The 13,066-nt window shown below is 39.5% G+C and overlaps 1 protein-coding gene across 1 annotated transcript; it reads right to left on the bottom strand.

The window, feature by feature from the left end:
- Positions 1 to 1,370: 1,370 nt before the first annotated feature.
- On the bottom strand, positions 1,371 to 12,638 carry LOC131252670 (glyoxylate/hydroxypyruvate reductase HPR3-like). The gene is made up of 2 exons (XM_058253339.1): positions 12,121 to 12,638; positions 1,371 to 2,088 (listed from the first exon to the last, which is right to left on the bottom strand). Exons 1-2 carry the CDS (start codon positions 12,595 to 12,597, stop codon positions 1,570 to 1,572), a joined length of 996 nt encoding a protein of 331 aa, XP_058109322.1. The 5' UTR covers positions 12,598 to 12,638; the 3' UTR covers positions 1,371 to 1,569.
- Positions 12,639 to 13,066: the final 428 nt, after the last annotated feature.

Here is a 13,066-nt window from a genome sequence, read left to right as displayed (position 1 = left end):
TGATTGAAGATAGAAAAATGGCACATATGTGGCACAAGCCAAAGATGGACGGTGACACATGCATGGCACAAGAGAAGATGGACAATGGAAATTTGGCCCATGTGGCACATGAGGTACCTAGTACATGCAAGGCCCAAGTGAAGATGGATGGTGGTAGATATGCAACGCAATAGAAGATGAACAATGGAAAGTTGGCACATGTGGCACATTTGAGGTGTTGTGTTCAGGTGGGGCTCAAGTGAAGATGGATGGTCGCACATGTGTGATAAAACAAAAGATGGACAATGGAACATTTGGATATGTGACACATGTGAGGTAATTGGAGATGGGCAGTGTGTTCAACTCTTTGAGAAGTTTATTTTTCTTTAATAGTAGGAATATGCATTGTTGAGGGGGGGAGAGGTGAGAAAATAAATTTGTTTGATTTTCCAACAAAAAAAGAGGAAATGAGAAATAGCGTTTCCCACCAATTCTCACAAAAAAAAAGTTTTCACAAATAAAGAAAATTAGTTTCATGTGAAATGCTGTTTCCTTTTATTTACTTTTCATGAATCCAAACAGGACCTTAAATCTTGGAGAGAGGATGAGGGGGCAAAAAGAAGAAGAAGAAGAAGAAAAAACAAGAAAGAAAAAAGAAAAAAGAGAGCAAAAGCATGGAAACAGATGAAGGAATAGATTTTTTTAAAGAATGAATGAAAAGATAAGAAGAAGAAGAAACTGAAGAGAATGGAGAAAATGAAAAATGTGAATATTAATTATAGTCTCATCATAAAAAAATGACAGAAATACCTTCACACACATGTACACATATTAACTTAAATAAATACACCCAAAATACCCTTGCAACTCAACAGAAATGAATTTCAATGCAAAGTGCTGACAATTAACCTTAGCGAGAATGCCGGTATAGCTTCATGAATTTATTGCGATGCATTCCGAATTTCTGAATCTTATACATCCAATGTTTTGGACCTTGTACCTTGTATTCCAAGTCTTGCAGCATTGGACGTGTCGTATGGGCACAGTTTGAGTACCTCTATGAGATAGACCTCAACATGAAACTGAAGAGTAATGGCAATAAGTGATTGAGTTCATAGTTCCTTGTATAAAATTGTAGGCTCTAAAAATAGGTTAATATGAAGAAAACAACAGTGTTTGAAGCAAACAGAAGTGGAAGCACCCCTTGTTTTAAAAAGAGGAAGGGTTAGTACATGAAGCATTTGTAGATTCTGACTGATTCTGCCTTTTCTTATAAACATTATGATTTGCTCGAGACGTAATTGTTTTTTAATTGAGGGTGTGTTTGGTTGCACCAAATTTCATGAAATATATATCAACCAAACTCACCCGAACAATCTATTTAGATAATTTTTGTCAAAAATCAATTCCAACTAAATTAAGCACTTGGCTCTATTTTTTGCAAGTTCTCTTAATCAAAGCTTCCGGTCTCTGAAGGAGGGAGCATTTGTGACTGAGATGGTACACCAATTCATTCAAGCCATTATTAAATTTGTAAAAAAATTAAAAAGAACAATACAGATTATGGAAAGAAACAATAGCTTACAACCATTACTCCACTGGATATAGTAAAGGTTTACCGGAGAAGAAGGCATCGAGGTTGTCGATGATTATCTGAAGTAGCGATGAAAAAGCTTCTGGCGTCAGCACAGCGCTGTGAGGGGACAACACTACATTATCCATAACAAAGAGCTCCTGAGGCACGTGAGGCTCATTTTCAAACACGTCGAGACCGGCACCACCAACCTCTCCTTGCACTAAGCACTTCACGAGCTCGTTTTCATCAATTAATTGTCCACGTCCGATATTAATGACGACTCCATCCTTTCCCAGTGCTGAGAGGGCATCCTTGTTGATGATGTGGTGGGTCTCATCAGTCAATGCACAAGATACAATGATAACATCGCTTTCGGCCGCAAGGTCACATACGTTTGGAAAATAAGGGAAAGAGACAGACGGTTTCCTTCTCCTTGAATTATACACAATGCGGCAGCCAAAAGCTTCCAGCCTTTTTGCAATTTCCATGCCAATGCTACCCAGCCCGACGATCCCCACTTGCTTGCCTCTGATCTGTGACAATCACCACGTCACGGAAATCATAAAATTAATAAGCATTCACGGAGCACGTTCATCATTTAAACAGAGTCTACTTTTGAGATAGGACGATGCTTGCCACCTCAACAGCTGTGATGAGAGTAGGAAAGAGAGAAACATAGAGGGAGAGAGGGAGAAGCATTGAGGAAAATGGTGTGGTTACACCTACTCCAGGCTATACGGAGAGAGAGAGAGAGAGAAAGAGAGAGAGAGAGAGAGATTATTTTGAATGTGAGTGAATCATGCCCACTTTTTCCAGTGTTTTGGCCCATTGAGTTTAGAGCTGGGCATCGGACCGGGTTCAATCCAACCCGATTTGGTTCGAAATCTACGTGACCGGATCCGAACCCGATCCAATTTAGGACCGAGTTCATGACATCAGAGTCGAACCGATCCGATGCACGGTTGGCCTGACCCGAACCGAGTCCGACTCGGTCAGGGAAACCGAGTCAGATCGGATTAGGTGCGATCCTGATTGGATTTTTTATCGGCGAAAATCATTATCCTCGTTGCTATTTTCAGTGTGGTCCATTTGAGCTTTAGATATGATTCATTTTTTTTCACCAAATGCTCTAAAATGATCATGAAAAATGGATAAACGGTATGGATATAATAAATACATCATTGTTGGGCCCATGTTGAACTTGTTTGAGCCGTTCGTACAACTCGGAGCTCAAGGCTTTAAAAGTTACAGTTTTAAAGCTGTGAATGGCGTCAGTGTCAAGTCTCGTGCGCGTTGGTAGTATACAGTGTATTGATGTTAGCAAGTTAGGTAGGTTTGATCATGATGCATGTGTTATATCAAAACCGTCCATTCATTTGGTAAGCTTGTTTTAAGGCTTGAGATGAAAAATAAGATAGATCTAACTATTAAGTGGGCCACACTGAAAAAAGTAGTGAAGATTGAACGTTTATTATTGAAACCCTTTTTGGGGTCATAGTCTGACGGAAGTTTTGGATGATTTCAAATTTGTTTTTCCTCTTAATAGAGGTCTTTGTGACCTTATGAATAGATTGGATGGAAAATATACATTATGGTGCGCCCTACAAATTGTTTAAAGGTGAAAATCATTTTCAGTTGCTATTTGTGGTGTGGTCTAGATGATCTTTGGATATGATCCATTTTTTTGGATAATGCTCTAAAATGATCTAAATATATATGAACGGTGTAAATATAGTAAATACATCACTATGGGGCCATATAACTTTGATCTCCTTTGAACCGTTTGTACAACTCACAGCTCGAGGAGCATCATCTTGGCACCACACGTACCTACACCTAGCGCGTAAGCCAGCCACATAGCTGTGTGCGGTACACCAGCAATTCCTTTTGCTATTGTACACAATAAACTCTGTTGGGGCCCACCTTGAATGCATGTGATTTATCCATGCCGTCCATTCGTTTTTGCAGATCATTTTAGTGGTTGAACCCAAAATTGATGTATATCCAAAGCTTAAGTGGACCATACCACACAAAAAAGTAGAAGTATCAAAAGAATTACTCTGGATCGAGTAGGATCGGATCGGTCCAGATTCATTCCGATCGGTTTTCGGGTCAGGTCGGGTAGGATCAGGGCTAATCCGAACTCGACCTGAAAAGATTTTGTATTTAGATGAGGCTACCCGATCCACACCGATCCAGACCGTCGGTTCGGTTCGGTTCTGATCGGGTCGGATCGGGTCTGTTTTGCCTAGCTCTAATTGAGTCTTAGATATGCTTTTTTTTTTTTTTTTAGCTAACATCCAGTGCAACAAATGTATGGCACGGGGTGTTGAACAGTCATCACACTATGTCCTGGAGAGCCTTTATTGCACGGTCCCCCATCATATCATGCTTACGAAGGGGAGAGCATGCTACTCTCATCAAAAGAACTGAAAAGACAAAAATACCCCTTAGTTGAAGGATCAGCTATACCCAAAAACTACCGGGTAACACCCTTCCCCACGACTAATTGCGGGGGTAAAAAATGTCCAACCGCTACTCGTGTTATATATAGTGCAGATTTAACATACTGAATGCCTTGTTAAGACATGCAATTGAGGGAAACCAGCAGTATCTATGCCCAGGCATGCCAAGCATACTAAACTAAGATCAGATTGAGCTGAATCTGCAAATGTTGAAAATTCAATAATCCATCCAGTCTAGTCTCGATCATTCGGCTCAGGACTATAACCGAGTCAAAACAGCTCTCCAATGTTCATTGTAACTAACAGAACAACTACCTCAGCATAACTCAATGAGATACAAACATATCTAGTCGAAAATAGGAGCAAACCATCCAGTAAACAGAAATTGGTTTTTTGTGACAGGCTAGAAAATTGTTCTGCAAAAACCACACTATACCTAAACCCTAAATGCTAAAAACTGCGAGCTTACCGAGGGGTTTTATTGGTAAACTGTCAAGTTGGCTAAGGTTGCTTAGATGAGATTAATCTCTCCCTTAAGTCATCAAATGCAAACACCTTAGAATGGTCTCTTTGGTCATCGAACACAAACGCAAGTCTCCAAGTTTCCCCATCATGAATAAGATACACAAGGTATCCTGCCGCTTAGCTTATTATTCATCTTATTATCCATGAAATTGCTTCAATTTGTATCATTAAGATGTGGAAGACTCCTACAAAATGTATGTGATCATCGACAGGCATGTAAGCAGGCGTGGCGGTCGACCATACAAGGAGTATATAGTGAAGTGGAAGGAACTGCTCGAGTGAGAGGCCGTTTAGGAGTGCGCTGTCACACTAGCAATTCATACATCAGATATGAAGGTGAGAATTGTAACAAGCATAGAGGTTCTTCCTGCATAGTCAGACATTTTTCAGCATTTGTACATGGGTGATGTTTGCACATATTTGAGAAGTACACTAGACCCTTGTAGTATGCAGAGTTCTGTAAGACTATAGAGAGCTCTGATTTTTGTAGCTAGACATGTAGTCTTGAAGGTTCGGCGACGGTTGGATGAGTGCCAGACGACATAATCATAACCTTTGATGTAAATTCCATTTGGGTCACATACCTCACCATTGTAATCATAAGTTAAAAAACTCAAGAAACTCAACCTGACACCACCAAGTCAACTTGACTCGATCAGACATCATCTAGACTCAAGAAAAGCTTGATGGGTCATGACTCAATCAAGACTCCAAAGAAACTCACCTCAGCTTGCACAATTCAACTCTCAACTTGTCAAGACTCAATGATATTTATTAAATAAATATTACCAAAAAATTATCGTCTGGGTTACTCGAGTAGTTATCTTTCAAAAAAGAAAGAAAGAAAGAAAGAAAGATAAAAAATAAAATTTAAAAAAAGAAGAAGAAAAAGAAGAGTTACTCGAGCAGTCGAGTGACTTTACTTTTAGACAAGTCGAGTTTTGAAACTATGGTTCTTATCTTCTTTAGCTACGAGCAAGCTTGTTTTCCCACAAACTAGAGTTCTTCAACTATATCGTTGGAATATTTGGTTGAATTAAATAGATTATTAAAATCAAGAACCAAAAAAGAAAATAATTGGAGAAAGAGGACTTATTGAATTGAGTCAAGGCGTGACGTGAGTCAATCAGCTTGAAATCGAATTTGCTCCCCTTGGTCAGCGTCCCAAGTGCAACAGGTTTCCAGAGCAATCGACCTCTAGGATACAACGACTATGACCCGGTCCCAGCGGTGGACTCACTGTACGCGGGCTCGAACCACTTACAGTTTAACCCGAAAGTGCTGAGTTGACTCAGCAACGAACTCAACAATAAAAATTTTTAAAATAGAATATTAGAAAGTGTTTTATAAGAGAGAATGATTTTTGTATTTTTGAAATGTGAATCGGAAGTCTTTATATAGACTCCGAAGTGGTGCATAAGCACCCTTTAGAAATTGTTAGGTCCGTTGGGTTTAAACCCAATAGATGCGACCAACTGGAATGGACACATCTCTCTGGTTTAAAACGAAAAGGCACAAGTGCAAGTACACTCTTACAACTAAAGTCCCACGAGTACCCATACACATACACCCACGCGGACATGGACTCGGACTCGGCTCGGCTTGGTTCGGCGCGTGCGTGTGTGTGTGGTAAATGACATAGATTAGAGCTATTGGCAAATTCACATGCCCCTTAATGGGGCTCAAGCCCCAAGGCAAAAAGGCTATCTTATATACACGATATTTTTCTTTGTCAAATCCAATGTAGACAAAACCTACAACTCAAAAATACCAAAAAAATTCCAAATGTGGAGGGAAACCGAAAATTTGAAAATCAAAATTTAATATTTATTTTAAAACAAAATACAACATATACTAGCCAAGAAAATACACCGCATGTTAATTTTGACAAAATTCTTTACTAGCCGGCATAAGTCATGTCACATCAAGCGCATAATTCACAAGAGAAAAACTTCAAACTCTGAAAGTGTGATGGATGATACACAAGAACTTAGAAATTGCATATATGGCATGCAAGCAATACAAAAATATGCTTTCAGTTTAGATGTATCATGAACAAAAAATTATGTTTATTTGATTGGACAGATGAAAGAGAAAAAACAATCAAATAAGGCTATTTGAACAAGAACATGTCAATGAATTAGAATATAGGGTTGTTCATATAATCTGATTTTGGGATTGTGACTTGGCAGAGGTGTGTTCCATAGTTGATTTAGTGCAATTTTTGAGAGCTTGCATTTCAAGCGTCATACTCTGCCAGAGTATTAATACTCCCCAATTTGTACTACTAGCAATAACAAAAGCATCAATTCTTTGCTAACCAAGAAAAAGCATCAACCTCTACAGATGTAAGATAAGAAAGAATCTTCTAAAAAATTTAGAGAGAGAGAGAGAGAGCTAAGGTTTTTAAAACCCTAGCTTTGATACCAGGAAGATGCATTAACCTAGGTTAGGGCATCACCTCTCAACTCTCTTATTTTAATATTGAAACATTTGAAAAATATGGTAATTTGCAAGACTACCCAATGCAATACACCCTCATTCTCCAACAAATAATTTCACTATCATGGGCTGGCTAATTAATTTTGTACAGCCTGATATTAGTGGCCCATTGATCACGTGTACAACAACCCAACAGATATGGGATACTGTTGCAAAAATGTTTTCTCATTGTGGTGATCTAGCCTGACATGTCAGCTACATAGAGAGATTATACATATACGATAGGGGGAATCTTCAGTAGAGGCATATTACGCCTCCCTGTGTAAGCAACGAAAGGAACATGATCACTATATGCCACAATATGTTCCTCCTGAAGATATACATCAGTAGAATGAGAAGCTACGGACCTTCAAAATCCTTGGTGGGCTTAATGATGAGTTTAAAACTCAAAGAGGGTCCTCACTCTTACTTGGGTGGTAGACTGTCAGGAGTTTCAACACCGGGTCAAGGGTTCAAGTACCCATAGGTGGTGAAATTCCACTACGGTGTGTGTGTAAAAAAAAAAAAAGTTTAAACCTCAAAGTTCAAATTTTGGGGCGTGAGAAGATTTCCTCCTTGGAAGCCGTTTATAACCATATTCGAAATGATGCCAATTAATGTGCTTCTATGGTAGTATATATTTTCAAGAAGTTTGCCTTTGCAGCTAGGGTCAAACCAAGTTGGGGATGATTTGTTGTTAAGGGTCATACCAGTGAACAGATGTATCACCCACCTTTGCGTTCTACTGATTTAGATAGTTTCGGCCGCACTCATTGTGGACGTCCTTAACATACCAAAATCATTGCTATGACTTGCATCCTCACTTTAGACCTAAACTCAAATGGAACTAATACTACTGTGGTTGAAAGTGAGAGCTACTCTATTGAGACTAGCCGCATACTTGAGTTTCATCTCAGTGTCGCAGATCATCCTCAGATTAAAACTACTGTCAGTACAAATGATTATTCAGGTATCTCTGCCCATCATGTATCTTGACCTGCGTCACCTTCTAATGAGTCTTGAATCTGGACTCTCCTATTGAGGTGTATCGTTGGTTATTTTCAAAGGAATCGAGCACTCTTGTTGATCCTGCTTCGAATCAAAGATTAGTAGGAAAGCTTATTTGTATATATATCTCAACCACACACCCTAGCATAGCTTTAGGCCATTAGTGTGATTTGTCAATCCATCCAGAAACTGTGTTCCCATCACCTTGATGTGGTTTATTGCATGTTACGTTGTGTGAAGTCAACTCCTGGAAAAAGAACCTCTATACCTACCATGGACATGCGGCTACTATGATGCAGACTAGGTGGGTTCTACCAATGACATGCATTTCATTATAGAATTTTGTACTTCGTTGGTGCTAACTTAGTATCTTAAAAAGGCAAGAAGCAGTAGTAGTTGCCTTTATTGAGGACATCCAAGCACCACATCGGAGGAGGAAGGTTGAGCCAGTCTCCTTATGGCTAGACAACCATTACATGGGGCCCACTTGACCCAATTCACATTCCTAGCCATGTTGAAGACCTCACACTGGGAAGATGCACATGAGTTGCATTTAGGAGCTTGATGGACACATTGAACCGTTGGATCATCATCACTAAACATCTTCATCGTGAACCCCCTTGGGCCACGAAATAGTTTAGTTGTTTAGATTGTTTACATGCTTTGTTATTTTTGATATACCATATATTTATGTTGAGATTAGAGAGTTAAGAATAACTTTTAATTTATTAAGCATCTTTATGTTGAGAATCATATCTGGGAGCATCTTCTTGTAAAATGTCTTTTCTAAGATTATAAAAGAGAAAGATGGGTGTGTGAGGCCCTGATACCATTATTTTGAAAAAAAAAAAGCTTTGTGTTTTCTCTTCTTCATGTGATTTGAAGAATACTCTATGTGATATAGAGCTTAGGTGTGGTGTGATTCCATTCTCTATTCAACAGAGGTGTGAGGCTTCCATGCATCTATCATCTTCCTTCTCTCTTCCTTTCTATCTAAAAGATGTATTTATCCAAAAACTTCATTTCTCTTTTTCCTATCCTATTTAAGACCATCCAAATCATTTTTTTCTTTAACTTTTCATTATCTAACTTTAACCACAACCGAAATCAACTATCAAGGACCCCAAAACCCTAGCCAACGATTCACACGTGCGAGCCCCTAGGATGACCGTACGGACAATCGCTCAATCCATTGATTTCCCCTTGATTCCTCATCCATAACCCTACCTTAAACCCTAAATCTCCAATTTCTTAATTTCTCAATTTCTAAAAACCTTGATTCCAAAATTCCTAATTCCCATGAACCCCAATTTTCCAAATTTCAAAATTTCTCATTCATAACCCTAATTATAAAACCTACAAGTTAGTCCCTTGAGTTTGGAACATGCCTATGCTAAATTGGAAGTTTTATTCTTCCACTGAGCCTAGTTTTAATTGATTTATGTGGTTTCTTAGCACACAAACATTTGATTTAGGTTAAAATCACATTTTATTTCTTATTGTTTGTTCTTAATTACTTGGTGGGGTTAGGATCTTTTGTTAATTGAATTACTTTATGAATTCTTTCATAACCTCCATGTTGCATGCTAATATTAAATCATATGTCCTGCATCACTGTTCCTCTATGTAAGCTAAGTATTAGTCCATCGGACATGCCACAAGTGAGGCCCTATGGATATAATCAATTCTCTTTGAGTTGGGTGTTCTCGTTACTACACTTGTTCCCCTTTTCCGCGATAACCAAGCAGCAATCCATATCACCTCCAATCTAGTGATTCATGAGCTTACTAAATGTATAGAAGTGGATTGTCACTTCGTTTGAGAGAAACTATCAACGAGTGTTATCAGTATTTTACACCTTTCTTCCAAGGAACAACTAGTTGATATCTTCACTAAGGCAGTTGTTTGGATCATTGCTCGGAGTATCCCCGATATCATCAAAATATCTCCGATATCATCCTTATCTCTAACTTGACGATAGCGATAACACTAGCGGCGATACGATAACACTAGCAGTCTCAGAAATTTCAAGTATCTATGATATATCGTTAAGCATCGCTAATAATTTTTATTGTGTAAATTTTAGGTGTCGCTTGTATCACTAATGTATTGATATTGCCAATATTTTTTAATGTGTAAATTCCAGGTGTCACTTGTATCACCAGTGTATCAATGATATTTCAATAATATCATCAATGTATCGATAACATAAAATTTTATTTGTTAGAAAAGTTACCATTTCAAAATTTTTATGGGCGCATGGTTGTATACAGTGTTCAAATTGTCGATAATAATATCGATCATATTGTTATATTATTGTTATTGTAGCACGAGTGATATCCCTTTTTGTTTTTTTTTTCCCCCGGTTGTCAACGATTTCCCAACGAAATAATGTGTTGTTGATATTCTAAAAAATATTGACGGATGTTTGGATGGATAGATGGGATGACCGGATGGATTGATGAGATGGTTAGATAGGTTTTTTATGTCTACCTAGGCTTTTAGGCCTCAATTAAATGGAAATTTATTATGTATGCATTCTTTTTTATAAATTTTTTTATATTTCTAAATATATAAATATGTGTATTTTAACATTTATTGAAGTTTCACTTAAAAATTCCAATGTTTTCCCAATGTTTCCCTCCATTTTCGGTTATTGGCGGTACCAATATTGTTTTTGTATCCTCAGTCAACTAAATTTGCAGCGATACGGATACTTTCTCTTGATATTGTATTCAGGCGGCCATACTTGACCTCTTTACTCGAAGCTTGAGGGAGAGTGAGGTTGTACTGTATTGGGTAATCTTAACAACTACCATATTTTCTAAGTACTTTAACATCGTAAAAAAGAGTGAGGGGAAGCCCTATCCTAGCTTTAACCGGATGCGGATTTCTTGGAAAAAGCTTTGGCACCAAGTTAATACGATGGGATGCTAGGTAGGGCTCACGGTGATGTTTATGAGAAATCTACTCCGTCCATCTATTTTTTCTGATCATTTTAGGACAAGAGACCAAAAGTCAGATGGACCCAAAGCTCAAGGCAGCCATACGGAAGGGAAAACAAGGGAAAGAGTTTCCTAACGTTGAAATCATCCTGGGATCCACCGTGATGTTTATATGCCATCCAAACCGTTTATAATGTCATTCCCACTGGGATGAAGTGAAAACACAAAAAACTTACCTGATATGAAACTTTTATGGCCATACAATTTTCAACGGTGATCACAAAATCCCCACTGTTTCCTCTCGTATGGACCCCTCGAGTGTTAGATCCATCTGATTTTTGGTCTCTTATCCTAAAATCATCTGGAAAAACATAGTGGTGGAGTGGACTTCTCAAAAACATCACGGTGGGCCCCATCCCAGCGCAGAACCTCCTGCTAAGCCTCGTCCATCAAATCAATGCCTTTCAGACAGTTCTTCGATAGAGACTCGATGGAAACGGATTGGCTACTCGCCTGCCACAGCCCCCGTGGCTGGTGGTCGGTGATCTGTGGGTCCCCACCATGATGCATGTGTTTCATCTATTCTGTTAATCCATTTTTACAGATCATTTTAGGGCTTGATCCCAAAAATGACAGGGATATAAATCTCAGTGGCCCACACCACATGAAAACAATAGTGATTGGATATCCACCATTAAAATCCTCCTAAGGCCCACTGTACTGTTTATTTGACATCCAATCTGTTGATTATGTTATAGAGGCCCAGATGAAGGGAAAAAACAAAGATCAGCTTGATCCAAAACTTTTATGGCCCCCAAATTTTTTTTAACGGTCGACACTCATTCAACAATGTTTCCTGTAATGTGGTCAACTTGAGATAGGGATTTATCTCATTTTTGGCTTGTATAGTATAATGATCTGGAAAAATAGATGGACGGCATGGATGAAACACATACATCATGGTAGGGCCCACAGAGCACCGACCACCAGCCATTGGCTGGTGGCAGGGGGAGTAGCCAATCCGTTTCCAGACTGGATATGCTCTGTCCACGATTAGGTCAGCGATATAGACGGTCAGGTCTCATTTCCTCCATCTACAGATGGGTTATCTGGAAGAGCGAGAGAGAGAGAGAGAGAGGACCTTAGAACCAAGAGGCCGATACTCTCCCTGCAGAGGCCAGAGTCCGCGGCGAACGTAACGGTCGGAAGCGGAGATACGAAGGAGGACGTCGAGCAAGAGGCCGACGGCGTAGTCGGCAACGTCCTCAGAAAAGGCGATCCCGACGTTACCGACAGAGATTCCCCGGCGCCTGCACTCGGCCATGTCGATGTGATTGACGCCGGTGCTCGTACTGACGATACATCGGAGGTGAGGGAGACAATCGAGGGTGGCCGAATCGATCGAGTCGTTTGGAGTGCAGACCATGACCCGAGCTGACTCAGTATGTCGTGTCAGGAATAGGTGAGTCGGAACGGACGAATCATCCCATGGTTTGAGGAAACGGAATTTCTTTGAAAGAGCTTCGTCGAAAAACTGAGGGAGGGGTTTGAGTAGCAGAACCAAAGGAAGCTCTTTCTCCTCTGCTGCTGCTGCCGCCGCTGTTTCCGCTTCCGCCATCGGTTTCTTCTATCTTGGAACGCACTGCTGGCCGTCCAAATTCAGGACCACACAAATGAACATTGATGAGTTTAAATGATACTCAGCTGTCTTGCGGAATATGAGATTTTTCCATTTTTTTAATTTTTAACCGTCCAATAAATGTCCACTAATTTAATAATGAGATCACTAATAAATAAGCGGCTTTTTTTAATTTTTTTTGGGTTCGCGAGATATCGGCAATGGTATCAGAAATTGAACGGGTACTTGTATGCCACATGTACGGTTTCTAAGTGCCTGCACATCATCTATTACACTGTACCAGAGTATCCCGGTATCTCTCATCAACGTTTTTGGCATGGCTGTCAATGGGCCGGGCCTGGATCGATCTGAGCCCCGATTTAAACTGTTTTAGGCGGAGTTTATTTAAAATTTAGATTTTCAGCCCGAGCCCGGCCCATTGACCCCTCGTTTTCGGTGGGTTGATACG

The sequence above is a fragment of the Magnolia sinica genome, chromosome 1 (genome assembly GCF_029962835.1).
Source record: "Magnolia sinica isolate HGM2019 chromosome 1, MsV1, whole genome shotgun sequence".
In the NCBI taxonomy this organism is placed as follows: Eukaryota; Viridiplantae; Streptophyta; class Magnoliopsida; order Magnoliales; family Magnoliaceae; genus Magnolia; species Magnolia sinica.
Note: the sequence above shows the minus strand (reverse complement) of the source record. Positions and strands in the feature narration are given on the sequence as shown.

Coding starts and splice junctions, on each gene's coding strand:
- LOC131252670 (XM_058253339.1), bottom strand. CDS start 12,597: ATGGCGGAAGCGGAAACAGCGGCGGCAGCAGCAGCAGAGGAGAAAGAG. Junction 2,089..12,120: donor ATCGGCCTCTTGGTTCTAAG/GTCCTCTCTCTC, acceptor TGATTGTCACAG/ATCAGAGGCAAGCAAGTGGG.